Source organism: Mastigoproctus giganteus, chromosome 2 (assembly GCF_048544385.1).
Source record: "Mastigoproctus giganteus isolate SK-2022 chromosome 2, ASM4854438v1, whole genome shotgun sequence".
Classification (NCBI taxonomy): Eukaryota; Metazoa; Arthropoda; class Arachnida; order Uropygi; family Thelyphonidae; genus Mastigoproctus; species Mastigoproctus giganteus.
In genome coordinates this window covers 200,136,365-200,153,314 of record NC_143576.1, presented here as the reverse complement: position 1 = coordinate 200,153,314, position 16,950 = coordinate 200,136,365, and the positions used below count along the sequence as shown (strand labels likewise).

The window sequence follows — 16,950 nt, the reverse complement described above, 5'->3', positions numbered from 1 at the left end:
GTTCGTCACTGTGGATTGGTTTTGGATGGAATAATAGATCTGTGGTGACTTATCTCTAAGAATGTGATTCATTAAGATGGACAGCATAATTTTTTTTCAGGATTTTTAGGGATTAAGGGGTTACTTGGCCGAAAGTGCTTAAGTAGAGTTGGGTTTCGAACTTTTGGATGTGGTCTGACAAGGTAGCTGTTCCAGGCTTTAGGAAAGATTCTTGTTGTCAGAACTCGATTAAAGATAGACCTGAGCAGTTGGAGTATGAACTGGCTGAGGCATATCATGAATTGTGGCACTTTGTTGTCCCCAGCAGTTGCAGTCGCTAGAAGTGAATTTTTCGCTGCTATCAGTTGGTATGTGAACATGGTGATGGAATGTAGGATGTCTTGTTGTAATTCATGGTTGGGACATAGAAGAGGGTTCAGTTTTTCTGTAGGTGTATTGAATCTGATGATATGATCTAGCCATTGAGCTGAGTTCAGCTGATTAGGGAAGCTGTGGGATCTGGAGTAGAATGTGATTTTCCCTTTTTGAAGTTGGGCATCCAGGTACGCTGTTAAATTGCACTTGATTTCTCCCTGTTAAATTGCGCTCATGCTCTTGAATAAGATAGACAGCTGGAAACCTGTTAAGTATTTTTTAAAATCTGGTGCAGCTGTTGCTTTAATAGAAAAGCTATGTGTACATCTGGATTCCACCAGGCTTTGGATTGAGATGAAATCCTTGTCTTCTTTGATGTGGCATATTGTGCAGCGGTGTTTACCCAGCTTGTTAATAGGGTTAAAGCAAGAGAGATGTCACATGTTTTGAGGATATGCCAATTGTGTAGTCTGCATAGTATAGTATGGAATTCTGTTGGTATGTTGTTTCTCTGGCCACAGCTGCAAAGCACCAGAAACCAGGATCCCACATTGCCCATCTGACATACACCATGAGGAGGTGGACCAAATTGTAGAGTGTAAGGTTCTCTGGCTGAAGTGAACCTGGCTGAAGTGAACCTTGGCATCAACAGTGCTTGCCGAGGAGGGTCCCCTAAAAAAAAAAGGTTTCGTTTGAAAATAGTCCTAAGATGACAGTTTGAGTAGGGGAGTACATTAAGTTCCTGTTTTCAGACCACCATTCCCTGGACCGAAGTCCATCCATGGTAGTAGGGGAGTACAGAGAAAAGTAAAGAAGGTGGAAGTTAGGAGACTTCCACCTGGAAAAAGAAGTTAAAGGGATAGAGGAGCACCGCTGTGGTGGGAGCCCATTTCCCAAGGAGGGGGAGGCACTGTTAAGAACAGAGGAAGATTTGAGATGGTAGAGTACACTAGGCAAAATATTTGAATGGAGGGGTGGAAATGGATTTCAGAAGGGTAGTATAATTATAGGGTCAGAGTGCACTATGTTGGGGGGGAGTTACACTGTGGGCATGCAGTGTAATGTAGTAAGAAATCCCAGACTGGCTAGGTCAGCTGCAGCCAGTGTCATCAGATCCCATCCCATGCCATGCCTCTAAAGAGGGGAGGCATGATGTTAGCAAGGCAGGGCGGGTTTCCTAACTAGGTAGCCCTTTTGCAGTCTAATTTAGAGGAGTCCTGTCAGAACAAACACACACACTCGCACTCTAGACATACTCTGATAACTGATTTGCCTGTCATACTTATACATACACATTGACACTTTTATATATATATATATATATATATATATATATATATATTAGCATTAGTTGAGGCATACGATGCAAGAAAGCAAGCTTATGCAGCATCAGCCAAAATGCTTGTCCAGCTCAGCCTTAAATTTATTTAAGCTATCAACTTCCACAACAAGAGATGGAAGTTTGTTCCAGCAATCAACTACCCTCTGGCTAAAGGAAAATTTTCTCACATCTATTCTACAACTGTCTTTCCTCAATTGGAATCTATGCCCCCCTCAGGCTCTTAATCTGAGCAAGAGGAAGAATCCCATCAGCATTCAGCTTGCTCAACCCGTTCAAGGCCTTATACACACCAATCAGATCACATCATATGTGCCTAGTTTCTAAGTGCTGCATTTTTCAGAATTTAAACCTATCTTGGTATGAGCACCCCTTTTTTCCCCTCACCAATCTTGTAGCCATTCTTTGTACTCATTCTAGCATCTCTATATCTTCCTAAAATGAGGTCTCCAGACCTGTTCATGGTATTCAAGGTGTGGCCTGAGCATTGCTTGTACAACAGGATAATCACCTCCTGGTCTGCTAGTAAAATTCCTATATACAGGAACTCCCTGATTTACATAATACTCGACTTACGGAAATTTGACTTTACGTAAGTTTTTTGTTGGCCGGTGCAAACTTAAAAAAAATTATGGAAACATATTTTGCATCCCATAGGAATAAATGGAGGTACCGTGAAAATATTGTAATGTGAACCCAAGAACACATTGTTTTCTGTTTTTTTTTTTTTTTTTGTAATTCGTTCCAAGTCCTTGGAAGTTAAATTTTGCTATATTACTAAGCTATTTATCTCACTAAAAAGGTCATATTTATAATGGAAATTGCCCTACCCTTTCATCAGAGGTGTATTGCTAAAAAAAATAGTACCAGGACACTTGCTGATTAACTACAAATAGTTACCTACACTTTTTTCATTTGCAAAAATAAATAAGTCAAAGGTTAGAATATTTGTTCTGTATTTATTTATAACTATTAAATAAAAATTTCAAAAGTAAAAAACAAAGATAAAAAATTAAAAAAATCAGAAAAGAAAAAAAGTCTAAAATAATATAAGAAATACTGTTCAGAAGAATCATAGAAATTCCCATATAGGATCAATTATGTATTCTTGTGTGACTGCCTTTTTTGTTTGTAGGTAAACAGCAGAACAATGAGACTGCAACCAAGTTCAGACGTAAAAATTTGGATTTAATAATTCTAATGGTGGACCATGTAGTTTAATAAACAACAAACATTTAGAAAAAAGTACCAGAACATCGTTCTGGTGTGTTTCAGCCCGAATACACCACTGCCTTTCATCATTATCATATGTTCCCATTATAAGAATCAATTTTGAATGGCTTTGTGATATTTTTTTAAAGCACGTTTCTGGAGGTCATGACCATAAAACAATAAAAATAATTTGCACTTTCCAGTTTATTGGACTTTTCTGTTAGTGCATCTAATTATAAATGGGAAGTAAACTCGATCTTATTGCATTTGCGATAATACCAATAACTGCAATTGTGTGGGTTTTTACGCTATTATGGTGAAATGTGTTCCCCTTCACTGAAATCTTAAATCATATAAAAAACAAATTTTCAGAAACTTCACTTCATTCCTATTTATGTATTACAATGATGAAGGAAAAGCGACCAACGGAAAGTGCAAGTGCTGGCAGTGCCAGGAAACGAAACAAAATTGATTTAGAAATGAAGATGAAAATGATTAAGAAGTACAAAGCAGGACAAAGTTTGTCATCTATTGCAAGGGAATTAGGTCTCGCTGCTTCAACAGTGAATACTATTTTAAGGGACAGTGCACGTATAAAAGAACATGTCAAAGGATCAATGCACTTAAGATCAACAGTGATCACAAAACAGCATTCAGGTGCTATATCAAAGATGGAACAGCTGTTAATAATATGGATGGAAAATCAGATTCAGAAGCAAGTGCCCCTGAATCTAATGACCATTCAAGCAAAAGCAACAAGTATTTATAAAGATATTAAGGATAAGTACGGCAAACCCCAACCCAAGTTCGTGGCAAGCAATGGGTGGTTTAATAGGTTCAAGCATCGCGCTGGTTTCCACAACGTTAAAGTATGGGGGGAACTCACCAGTGCTGATTCTGAAGCTGCAGAGAAATCTTGTGATGTGTTCAAAAAATTATTGATGAAGGCGACTATTCAACGCAGCAAATTTTTAACGTTGATGAGACTGCTCTGTCTTGGAAAAAAATGCAGGATTGAACATACATTGCCAAAAAGGAAATTACAATGCCAAGTTTCAAGGTATCAAAAGATAGGGCCACACTCTTGCTTGCGGCTAATGCAGTGGGAGATTTCAGATTAAAACCAATGCTTGAGTACCATTCTGGAAATCCTCGTGCATTTAAAGGCATCAATAAAGCCACCATACCCGTGCATTTCAGATCAAACCAGAGAGCATGGATAACAATATCTCTCTTTGAGGATTGGTTTAAATGCTGCTTCATTCCCGAGGTCGAAAAATATTGTAAAGACAACGTTCCTTTCAAGAATTTGCTTCTATTAGATAATGCTCCTGGACATCCTATGCATCTAGATGATTTCAATTTGAACATGAGAGTCATATTTTTTTTGTTGTAGCTTAAGTGGACTCATTTCCTGCCCAGCCCAAACACACAAATGGACATATATACGTGGACTCGCACATATATATTCATACACCCACATATACATGTGGATACTCATATACTTTTATATATGCATGTGAATATATATACATGCATTCTCACGCATACATACTTGCCCTCACGCACAAACATACACACACACACACAGGGCTGATATCGAGCCAATATGCACTGGTATGGCCATTCCAGTTGTTAAAATATTTAACTACCTCTATACCATTTGTTAAATAGTATAATAATAAATACTATAAGTGAGAAAATTAATTAATAATATAATTTCTAATATAAACTCATAATATTGCCCTCGCAACTAAGCTGCAGTGTCACTATTTGTGTACTGATGGCTGACAGCATGGCTGCATTGCACATTCTTTAGAGGAACAACCAGATTAACATTAATCTTGAATTACATAGTTGCTACTGCTTATAAATAGTTTAGTTTTTACTTTGGTTTCATTGTTAGGCATTTTAAATCTTGTGTAAATAGTAAGTATGACTAGTTTGAGTCAATTTTTGTGCAGTGGTTTGATATTTATAAATTCAAGAATTTATAATAAATTACTAAAAAAGAACATCCACAATGAGGAGACAAAAAAGTTTTGAAAAGTTTTTTAACTTTCCTTCTAAATATCATAAACATGAATCTTCTGAACTGCAGGAGAACAAAGAAGAAATGATATTAATAATGAACTGCAGCCTGGAACATCTTTTGATACTGTGCAAGAATCAGAACCAGGGCTGCTCAAAAGTGCTGGGAATGTGTGATCAACACGCAGGTGGCAAATCAAAAGGGCACCAAATACCATAAAAATTGAAAACCACGAATTCTGTGAATACATTTTATATCAATAGGAGCCCTAACTACTTTGTTTTTTCATGTAGTGTATGATTAACCCCAGGGGCTCACATCTGGTGAGTATGGGCTAGCCAGGTGGGTAAAGTGCCTGCCTGGTAACCCAACGGTCGCAGGTTCGATTCTTGCCTCGGGTTTGGATCAAAGTACTGCAAAAACCTTGGGAGGTGCATTATGGCCACAGAAGCCTATGTGCCAACAACTACCAAAAAAAAAAAGAGTATGGGCTTGACACACCCAGGGTCCTCAGCTGGATATAATCATTCTTCTCTTTCCTGGTGATTCCCTTCTACTCCTGACTCTTGTTCTTTCTCTCTCTCTCTCTCTCTCTCTCTCTCAAGATAATTCAGAAAATTTTTTGGCTGGTACAGCAAAAGCCTCAGGCTGGCTTCCTTGCACCATATGGTTAATAATATATATATATTGTGTTGATTGTTATGTGTATACTTTGTGCGGAATATGTATTAAATGATTGTGGTGGCAAAGATAGAATATTATAATTTCTAAAAGTGTTTCTATCGCTAACCTTTTTATTAATTTAATAGTAGTAAAATTTTATGATTAGGACAAATAATAAAGGTAAGTGTTTTTAACTCATTAAATAAAAGAGTTAGTTAAAATTAATCAAATATCTTAGAGCAAAATACACTAAATATTAATTATTAAAATCATTAAAAAAACTATTGGATTAATTACCCACGTAAGATGTTTCCGAAGAAAAAATTATGTGGAGCAGAATATAAAAAAAGAAAAACAAGAAGAAACAAAAAAAAAAAAAAAAAAAACCAAGAAGGAAGTATGTTAAAGTATTGCAAAAGTAATACAACTATTGCACATGCAGAAAAAGGTGATGAATCGTAGCAAATTTCTGATGGTGATAAAGTAATAAGACAACCTATAGTGGAGCGAGAAAATTATGCTTCTATTAGAGTTGAAAAATCAGAAGCAGTGGATGAAAACATTCCCATAGACATCATCGAGAATCCTGGTCGTTGGCCCAAATTTTTATCAAGAAAGTGAATAGACATGTTGGTGGAAATTGGACCTAAACAAGTGAATATTGTTTCATTTCCTTTGAATGAAAAAGGATGATTTTCAAGTGTATGTTATGCAAGGACATTAGCAAACAATGAATAGGTAAATCATGACTGGTTAATATATTCACTTTCAACAAATAGTATATATTGTTTTTGTTGTAAAATATTTGGAATATCAAAGATGCAAAAGTGCAATGTTTGTACCATGTAATTCTCATACTTTAATTTAGTAATCAATGATGCAGCAAACGTCACTCTCAAAATTGTTCAATTTTTTGATATTGTGCAATGTTTGTGTACTTTCTTTTCTTCCTTCTCATACAGATGGGAAAAATTAACGGAAAAATTCCATAATTCATATTAAAATCAGTGAGCGATATGTATTGGGAAAGTAGAATAAAAGTAGTTATGTCATTAGGTGCCTCCGTAGCCAGATGAGCAGGAGCAGCAGTGCGTAGCACACGCTTCTTGATTCGACCGGGGTTCGAGCCCATGACCACCAAATATGGAGGATGCGGAAAGGTCAGGGAATGAACACTGCATATCCCAGGAGAAATATGGCCTTAGTTGCCAATGTTTTTAAAAACCAAGCAACAATTATGTCATTAAGATTTCATCTTGGTGAAATTTATAACACCTTGTTACAATAAAATCACTTGTATAAACAACAAATTGTAAGATTCCTCTGGCTTTCTGTGTAAGGAATCACTATTGTATAAAATTTATGTTAATAAAGAATCTTATTATTATTACAAATACTAAAAATCTTGCTCAAACCCTTGCCACAAAGAATTCTACAGCAGTTATTGCAAGTGACCTTGCAATAATTGCTGTAGAAAATGATATTTCACAGTGCATTGATATGGGCGATTTGATCAAAGTATTTGCTACAATTAAAGTATGAAAATAAAAGTATGTATAAAATTAAAAGTTGTGAGCTGAATGAATAAGTATTTTTTAATGTTGTTTTAATATTTTTTTGTAGTTTAATGTTTTGTCATGTAATTGTATATTTAAATTCTTAACAATACTGTATATGTGCACCTATAAAATGATTGAAATTAAAATAAAAAAATTCTAAGCTAAAATTGTTTATTGTTTCCTACTTTAAAAGGCATATTTTTTAAAATTAAAATGCAGGCACACATACCCCTAGGAAACACAAATAGTAAACTTTCATTATATGAATTTTTATTCTCTGAGAGTTGTGTTATGCCTTACAATTGGAAAATTAGTTATGATAAAACATAATTAGTAGGAAAATGTATTGAACTCTTGTCATTGTATCAAAGTATGCAGTGAGAATAGAACCCCAAAGCTCCATAATCGTTTTACTGGTGTTTAATTCATTCCATGTTTACCAGTTAAATAAAGCCTAGAAAATCAAGAGCATATACCAAATTCATCACATGGAAATTATTAAAATTTTGTCAAATATCATTTTAATCAAAATTAATATTTGGAGGAATTACGAAAATGCCCCTTAAGCAGTATGAAAATGTATTACATAATAATACCTTCATCTGATAATTTCCTTATATGGTATCTCACGTTTCTCAATCATAAATATGGAATGAAATCTCTAAAAATTACAATTATATATCCAAAATGAATGAAAATGTTTCCTTAAGTTTGATTATAACTGCATTTTTTGTAAGAGAGTCAATACGAATGGCAATAAAGATGTTATTAAACAAATTTCTAACTATAAAAGTTGTTCTAATCTGAATAAACATCTCAAAATTCCAAAAAAAATATTTTAGTACTAATCATGAACCCAATTTTTATAGTCTTTTGCATAAGTAGCAATGAACATCTCAAGCACACTTCAATATGGAATTGGTCAACAAGGCAATGCTAACCCAAAATCTTATTTTTTTGACTAACTTTCGACTTATTTTGCATAATGTGAATGAATTGGAGCCGAAACTAAAAATTTGATCACAAAAATAGAAATATTTATGAACTTTTCTTTAAAGGTATGTCCAATGGGACATGCATCATTTTAAAGTTTAGTTAATAAATAGTAATTTAATTCTGCAAAAGAAAATGATGCCGCAAATTGAAAAATCAAATTTTAGGTTTATTATTGTGGAAACACAATTTTCTTCTGGGGTTGAACCTCCTAATTTGGACTGGTCTTCTGGACCTCCTAATTTTGTTTCATATATCTCCTTCTGCTGCATTGTAACTAATGGCCTTTCATGTGGCTCTTTCTGCTGCAGGATTACTTAATGAGGCCTGGGCTGCTGCTGCAAGGCAAATAAGCTTGATTAATTTACAAATCATTTGTACAACTTTGTTTTATGATGCCACCAAACGTCATCCTTCATGCAGCTCAATTACTTCTTACTGGTGCTGCTTAGGGACTCAACTAATACTTGTGAATTAGGATTAATTTTGAAAGTCTTGCAGACACTTTCAAAATTAATCCTAATTCACAACTTTTATTTAAAGTTAAGTAAATCCTCAAATCTCCTATTCTTAATATCATTAGTACAAACATGATTGACAGTATCACCTTTTGTTCCCTAAAAGATTATAACTGCTGTACATTACTAACTTTAGCCCCTTGGAAGACTTTTCCCTATTCTTATTCCACCTATCCTTTTTTGCACAATATTGTTCCCATTTCCCTGTCAGTCAAGTCACAAGTCACCAATGGGTATGCCAGTGTATTGTCTGATGCATGAAAGTAGGTTCTAGTGTTGAGCTAGGCAGTTAAGTGCTTGGCAGGTAACTCATTTTAATTCCTTCAAGGGCATCAACCCTGTTCTTCAAGCTCTGATATTTGCTTGAATTTGCCTGAATGCTGAATTTGCATTTATTCTCCTCATATGCTTTATAATGAAAACACACAAAGGCATTAACTTTTTTCTGTATGATGTCCTACTACAGATGGATTTGCAAAAATGAAACAATTAGCACACAAGGTCCCGATTTATAGGAGAACTGCCCTCAGCAATTCTGGCCCAAGTCAGAGAAATCCTGCTGTTTTGAGCTCTTTACTTTGCTGCTCCAGTCTGAAGCATGATTTTAGCTTAAATTTCCTTTCTATATTTATTTTATTAAAAATAAATTAAACTAAGAGGTATGTAAGTACAATAATAATGCTACACTATTCCCAGGTTATGCGATAATAGCACAATACTATGCTATAAAATTATGTTATATACTCGGTTACATTATAAAAGTACATTTGTTTTGTTATGTTTACACATTTAATAAAAGTACTTCTAAAATTATTATACTCCTATGGAATTATCTAAAAGAATATTAAATAGCATTTATTCTTATATTGATGCAATAACAGTCAAAATATTCAGTGTATAAGGTGCAAGACGCTATAAAATTATGTTATATACTCGGTTACATTATAAAAGTACATTTGTTTTGTTATGTTTACACATTTAATAAAAGTACTTCTAAAATTATTATACTCCTATGGAATTATCTAAAAGAATATTAAATAGCATTTATTCTTATATTGATGCAATAACAGTCAAAATATTCAGTGTATAAGGTGCAAGACCTGTAAAAAAGAATATGAAGGAAAGTAAGAAAAAGAAGTGAAAAAAGGTTTAAAGAAAGTAAAAATCTAAGCATATTATAATAACTGTAAAAAAGCAAGATAATAATAAACTATAAATAATAGTATTTTAAAAGCAAAATAGATATGTATAAAGTAAATTAAAAGTAATTTTATTACGATTTTTAGAAACAGAAAGCCAAAATCAGACGAAGAAAAGAGTGAGTTGTTAGGAACATTATTATTATTATTGCTCTTTATATTATTTCTCCCTGATTGAGGGTTCCACCTTGTGACGGGTATTGCCACCAAGTACACAGAGTGTTTGTTGTTGTGGAACACATAGGGGCGCCTCTGTAGCCAGGTGGGCAGGAGCAGCAGCGCGTAGCACACGCTTCTTGATTAGATCAGGGTTCGAGCCCATGACCACCAAATACGGAGGATGTGAAAGGTCAGGGAATGACCACTGCATATCCCTGGAGCAATATGGTCTTAGTTGCTAATGCCCCTAAAAACCAAACAACAACAACAAACACATAGGCTAATATAATATACAAAAGGATAATATACAAATCTTATTGCTGAATACTTGCAATTTGGGTGACTTTGTGTGGGGGTCAACTATCCCAGACGAAGTCATTATATTATAGTTTAGATAATTCAAAATTATATAACATCTAAATTTTATGATATGTTATATTATACCAATTTATATTATTGGCTATCCTACTTCAAAATTGATTTCCCCTTAGTGCATATTGATCATTACAGAAACAGAGAACTCCTTATTGATGTTTTTACTTTCAATTTGGGTAGTTGACCCCAGACAAAGCCACCCAGATTGCAGTTATACAGGATGAGATTTGTATATTATCCTTTTGTATACTATCTTTTGTATATTATATTATCCTATGTGTTTTCCATAAATCTATTTAGGTATATCTCTTAATATAATCTTCCCCATAATATATAAATACAAATATATATATTTGTATTTATGTGTATTTATCAGTACTATGCAAGGCATTGCATAGTACTGATAATTGGTATTGAAACTATTCTGTGTTATGTGAAACCGTGCTGATTGAGGTATAATTATAATGGGTTTTAATTGAATGCGTACCAGAGAAACAGTCCATAAACAAATTATAATAAATCTATAAACAATTTGCACTTGATAGTCAATTAAAAGGATTTGAAATTTAAAAAAATATTGCAAAAATTTTATTAATGAAAAGGTAACATCATGAGAGATAAGAAAAAAGCTTTAAAAAAGCAGTTGTTTATTTAGGTATTTCAATAATGAAGTCCAGTGAAGCCATCTCTTCTTTTTCTCGGTGTACAAGTCTTTCTAGCATTGTATCCCATCTTGTAAAATTTGCTGTATCTTGATGCTACATTTAACATTCGGATCTCCATTCATAATTGCCTCGCAGGCCATGTCAACCCCCAAAAAACTTTCTCCAGTTCTAAAATTGTTTTGGTGGCACTTCAGTGTTATTCACTTCAGAATTGTTTTCCTCTTCTGCATATGCAGTTTGCTCGTCAATTTCAAGGAGAGTTGCATCATCTAAGTTGCATGTGAGTCAATACACTCACGTACATTGGCAGTGTCCAACATTTCAAATCCCAAGTCTTCCGACCTTCACAATGTCTTCGGCAGTTATCTGAATTTGTGATTCAAAACCAGCAAAATCATTTACCAAATGGAGCAAAACATTCTGTCAAACAGAACGCATGTTGTTGGCAGTGATTTCTAGCCAAGATGCATATATATTTTCGATCATATTTAAAGGGGTAAAAAATAAATTTTGAAATGAAAAGTTTTAAAAACTATCATATCGTCTTGTCAGGATGGAATTAAGAATACTGAAATCTGTTGCACATTGCAGCTGACTGCCTGAAGGAACCTATTGTCACATGTGCATGGTAGACAATAGAGTTGGCACCACAGCATATATGTACTGTACCTGGGCTACGACAAACTTAAACTTAATTGAACTTAAACTTAATTGAAAACCGTGTTATAGTGAAACCCGTGCTGTTTGAAGCTGTGCTAAGCGAGACATTGCTGTATGTATAACATAAATAAAAATAATAGGATGTATTGATAAAACTGAACGTCTAAAAAAGAATGAAAAAGTTATTAATTTATTTAACCGAATTATGGATCTGGGACACTACTAGTTATAGCAGAAGTACCCAGCAACCATAATGAAATATAGACAAATGTATTTGATCAGTGTATTGAGTAGGGGTGCTGACCTGTCAAGTGTAATTACAATGGAATAAATTGAGAATGCCAGCAATGTAAAAGCAGATTACCTGAAATTAAATGAAATTAAGATTAACTTAAAAATATCAAATACATTTGTCTATATAATATATATATATATATATATATTATACTGTATATATATAACTGTATATATATATATATATATAATAATATACTGTATATATATAACTGCAAGGATGGAAGTAGAGACAATGTATGTAATTATAATTACACTTCCAAGTGCAAAGTAGCATAAGAGGAATGTAATGCATAAATAATAATAATAAATGTATGCATAAGTAATTATAATAAATGTACAATAATAATAAAATGTGTGTGTGTGTGTGTGTGTGTGTGTGTGTGTGTGTGTGTGTGTGTGTGTGTGTGTGTGTGTGTGTGTGTGTGTGTGTGTGTGTGTGTGTGATTGAATTTAAACAACAATTGAATAATATCTATCTTCCCATTTCTTTTATAAAAATATTAGGAGCATATTATCCTGCTCCAGGAACTTACCTTTATGGTGGAGGCCATCCTTTTTACTTGCATAGTCACCATGTTCCCCAGTCTTCTCCATTTGGTGGCTCTTTCCATTCACTTCAGCATGCTGAAAAAATAGCGAAGAAAAAAGACACAGTAAGAGCAGTTCATACCTCTCCTCTTAATAGAAATGAAGAAAATTCTCCTGTTAACAAAACTGAAGAAGGGTCATTAGAATGCTCTTCACCACATGCAGCAAGTAGTGAGGAAAGAACAGCTTCATCAGAACAGGACAGTGAAGAGGCACAACAAGGAGGTACTACTAAATAGTTATTACTTGTGTATTAAGATTTCAAAAATAGTTAAAAAGAACAGCTTTATTATCTCCAAAAGTGAGGAAAATATATCTTAAAAGAAATATTTTCAGCATTCTTAGAAATAGTATTTATTCATTCATTCATTCATTTAAACTTCTGTATAAATTTCATACAAATAGTGATAAATTTCTAAATATAGGAAAAAAGCAAAGTAGGTAAGTCGAAAAAGGCATTGGACATCCCGTACTCTGAAGCAAATCACCATAAGTTGCTTCAGTCGTACGTAGTACTTTTATATACATGAAGATGCTTTAGCATTACTTAAATTCTATATAACTTCCATAGATTGCAGCTAATTACCTATAAATTTATATAGACTTCACACAAAGAAATTACAGTTAATTGATAAACAATATCTTTTTAGTAAACTGATCTTTATATGAATTAATCAACTGACTGTACTTTTTTGCTAGAGTACTAGTTGCTTAGAAACTCTGTCATTTAGCTGTGCCACACAGCTAAATGGTAGAGTTTGCTCTTGAGTTAGTAAAATTAGTAAATATGTAAAACTGTGAGGTGCATTCAAGTTATAAGGTCTCCAAATGTATTTCTCATAAAGTACATAAGATACAGAGGTGACCTCACTAGTCAACATAGTCTCCTAGAAGCTGCAGATATTTTTTAGAGCTATTCTTCCAAGTTGTGAAGGCAGTGGCAAAGCTTTCTTTGGAGGTATGTTTGACCCACTGGTAAATGGCAGAAGTAGCTGCTTCTCAACTAGGAAATTTTCTGCCACAAAGAGCATCCTTCATTGTTAGGAACAACGAAAAATCACTAGGTGCAACACCAATTGAGGTTACTCAATGTTGTTTTCTTTAAAAACATTTTGCTCATTTTTGAAATGATTGGGCAAAGCATTATTCTGATGGAAATTAATCATTCAGTCTGTGTGGACAAATTTTCCTGAAATGCTGGAAGGAACTTTTTCTTTAGAACTTCTTCATATGAGTTTCCTGTCACTCTAGTGCCCTAGGGTGCATAATGTGTAAGGATTATTCCATCAATATCCCAGAAAATAGCAACCACCATTTTCTCTGAACTTGCAGCAACCTGGATGGTGTGAATCGGTGGGCTTCTATTGGGCAGACTGACATTTCATTTCTGGATTGAAGAGTGGGACCCATTTTCATCCATCATGACAACTGAAGAAAAGAAAGATCCATTCACTGCAGCATCTTGAGTGAGCATTACTTCACATAAGTTGACACAAATACAAATTTGTATCTTTTCGTTCCTAGGAAAGCTGCCTTGGAACCCACCAAGCTGACAACTTGCTCATTCTGAGATCTTCATGGAGTATAGTATGCATGGATCCAACAGAAATGGCAGTAGCTGTTGCAATTTCACCCATTGTTGATCTTCTGTCATCCAAAACCATTTTCTCAACCTGGCGGATGTTGGCCTTGGAACAACTGCTTCAATGTCTTAGTTCACATGCTTCATTACAGGGGCTGCTGTCCTTCACAAAACTTATGCACCTTACATCTACGAACATTTTTCTCATCCAGTTTTCACAAGGCATACAGGACACTTCTAACATTTCCTGATGGATTTCAATTGGATTTTTCCTAATGAAATGCAAAAAATGCAAAAAAACATGTTCTTGAAGAGTGAAGGATGCCATTTTAAGTATTATAAATATAGTATAATGTTTAGAGTGCTGAAATCAATATGACCTATTGCATTGAGCTGCTATCTTCTGAAAATATTCAGAACTAATTGGCAGTTAGACTAAAAGCAGTCTTGTGTATATACTTTGATTATTTAGTGAGAAATAAATTTGGAGACCTTATAACTTGAACAAACCTGGAAATCTCTTGCTATGTCAAAAGAAACAAACACTGATATAGTTTTTTGTGTTATATAATGATCATTTTTGAAGCTTAATTCCATCACTTATATAGTCATTTTATAACTTTAGAACATACACATACTATATGTTGTTAGTGGGACTGTTAGTAACCCTGGGTATAACCTCAATGCATAAGCACACTGGGTGATCACCCAGGTATAAACCAATGCAAGCAGGGGTCGAGGTGTGACACCCACGCCACATGGAGGAATGCCACCCCTCTGTGTTACCAGGCAATACTAGTTGGTATATTAGCATTTAGCAATAGCATTAGCATTAGTAGAGGCATTTGATGCAAGAAAGCAAGCTTATGCAGCATCAGCCAAAAAAAAAAAAAAAAAAACCCACTTCCACTTCACCCCTCTGTTCATTCAAAATACCCGTCCAGCTGAGCCTTAAACTTATTTAGGTTATCAACCTCCACCACAAGGGATGGAAGTCTGTTCCACCAACCAACCACCCGCTGGCTAACGGCAAATTTCCACACGTCTATCCTACATCTGTCTTTCCTCAATTTGAATTTATGCCCTCTCAGGTGATTTTTCTGGGCTAGAGGAAGAATCCCATCAGCATTGAGCATGCTTAAACCATTCAAGGCTTTATACACCTCTATCAGATCCCTCGCTGGTGCCTAGTCTCCAGACACTGTAATTTGCAAAACTTAAGCCTTTCTTCGTAAGAGCACCCCTTTGTTCCATTCACTAATCTTGTTGCCCTTCTCTGTACTCGTTCCAGCAGCTCTACATCCTTCTTGAAATGAGGCCTCCAGACCTATATACAGTACTCTGGGTGTGGCCTGACCATTGCCTTATACAATGGAATAATCACCTCCTTATCTCTGCTGGAAAAATTCCTGTATATCATTGACAATACTCCATGAGCTACTCTTGCAGCCCTTCTGCACTGCTCAGAGAACTTCATATCTGCCTGCACAACCACCCCCAAGTCCCTTTCATTCTCTGCCACTGTCAGTGTAGTACCACAGAGTTGATACGTTGCTTTGGGGTTGCTCTTTCCCATGTGAAGTACTTTACATTTGTCAATGTTAAACTTCATTTGCCACCTCTCAGCCCATTTGCTCAACCTTTCCAGATCCTGTTGCAGCAGCATAGTGTCAGTAGTGTCCTTGACAACCCTGCCAACCTTTGTATCGTCTGCAAACTTGGACATTAAGCTTGATATACCATCATCAATATCATTTATAAATACAGAAAACAATAATGGACCCAACACTGAGCCCTGAGGGACTCCACTAATAACATTAGTCCACGATGAGCAGTGTCCATTGATTACCACTCTCTGTCTTCTCCCCCTCAACCACCCCTTTATCCATAGCAGCAATTTGCCTCCAATGTCACACTGCTCCAATTTGTGTAGCAGTCTTCCATGTGCAACAGTATCAAAAGCCTTTCTAAGATCCAAGTATATAATATCAAAGTTATTCCCTGCATCCAGTTCTTTTGTGACTGCATCATAGTATCCAATCAAGTTGGTCAGGCAAGACTGCCCCTTAACAAAACCATGCTGTGTCTGAGCTATAACTGAAGTCTTGTCTAAATGATCCTGCAGTGCTTCTTTAACCAGTGCCTCCATTAATTTTCCTGGAACAGAAGTTAAGCTCACAGGTCTATAATTACTTGTGTCAGCCTTTGATCCTCCTTTGTGAATTGGGGTCACATTTGCACTGGTCACATTTCCAGTCTATGGGTACCTCCCCTGAGTCCAAGGAAGCTCTCATAATTATGGCTAAGGGTTTGCTTACTTCCTTTGCTGCCTCCTTTAATATAACTGGATAGATCCCATCCACCCCGGGTGCCTTTCTTGAGTTTATCTTCAACAGTTTCTCCTCCACTTTACTCCCAGTTATTTCAAGATTCTGTAGCTTACTGCTAGAGTTGAATACACCTCTGGCATTCCCCTTGCTGAATAACTCCTCATGTGTGAATGTCGATGCAAAATATTCATTTAGTTTGTTAGCTACCTGAGCAGGATCATCAACAGTTGACCCATCATTATCAAGTGGACCAATCTCTCTCATCAATATCAAGTGGACCAATATGACTCTCATCAACCGGTGAAATACCACCGCTTTACTTACTGGAACCCATGTTTAGTCTCCAGAGCTAAGTTCTGGTCAACCCATCCCCATCTCTTCCATCATGCAGTATGACTGATGACTTTTGAGGTAATGATGAACAT

The 16,950-nt window shown here is 35.2% G+C and overlaps 1 protein-coding gene across 1 annotated transcript in view; it reads left to right on the top strand.

The window, feature by feature from the left end:
* LOC150089906 (uncharacterized) overlaps nucleotides 1–16,950 on the top strand; it is a 550,032-nt gene that overhangs the window by 210,373 nt on the left and 322,709 nt on the right. Inside the window, exon 8 of the mRNA XM_090389700.1 lies at nucleotides 12,530–12,838. Coding sequence (XP_090245826.1) covers nucleotides 12,530–12,838 — 309 coding nt within the window. The remainder of the gene's footprint in view (nucleotides 1–12,529; nucleotides 12,839–16,950) is intronic.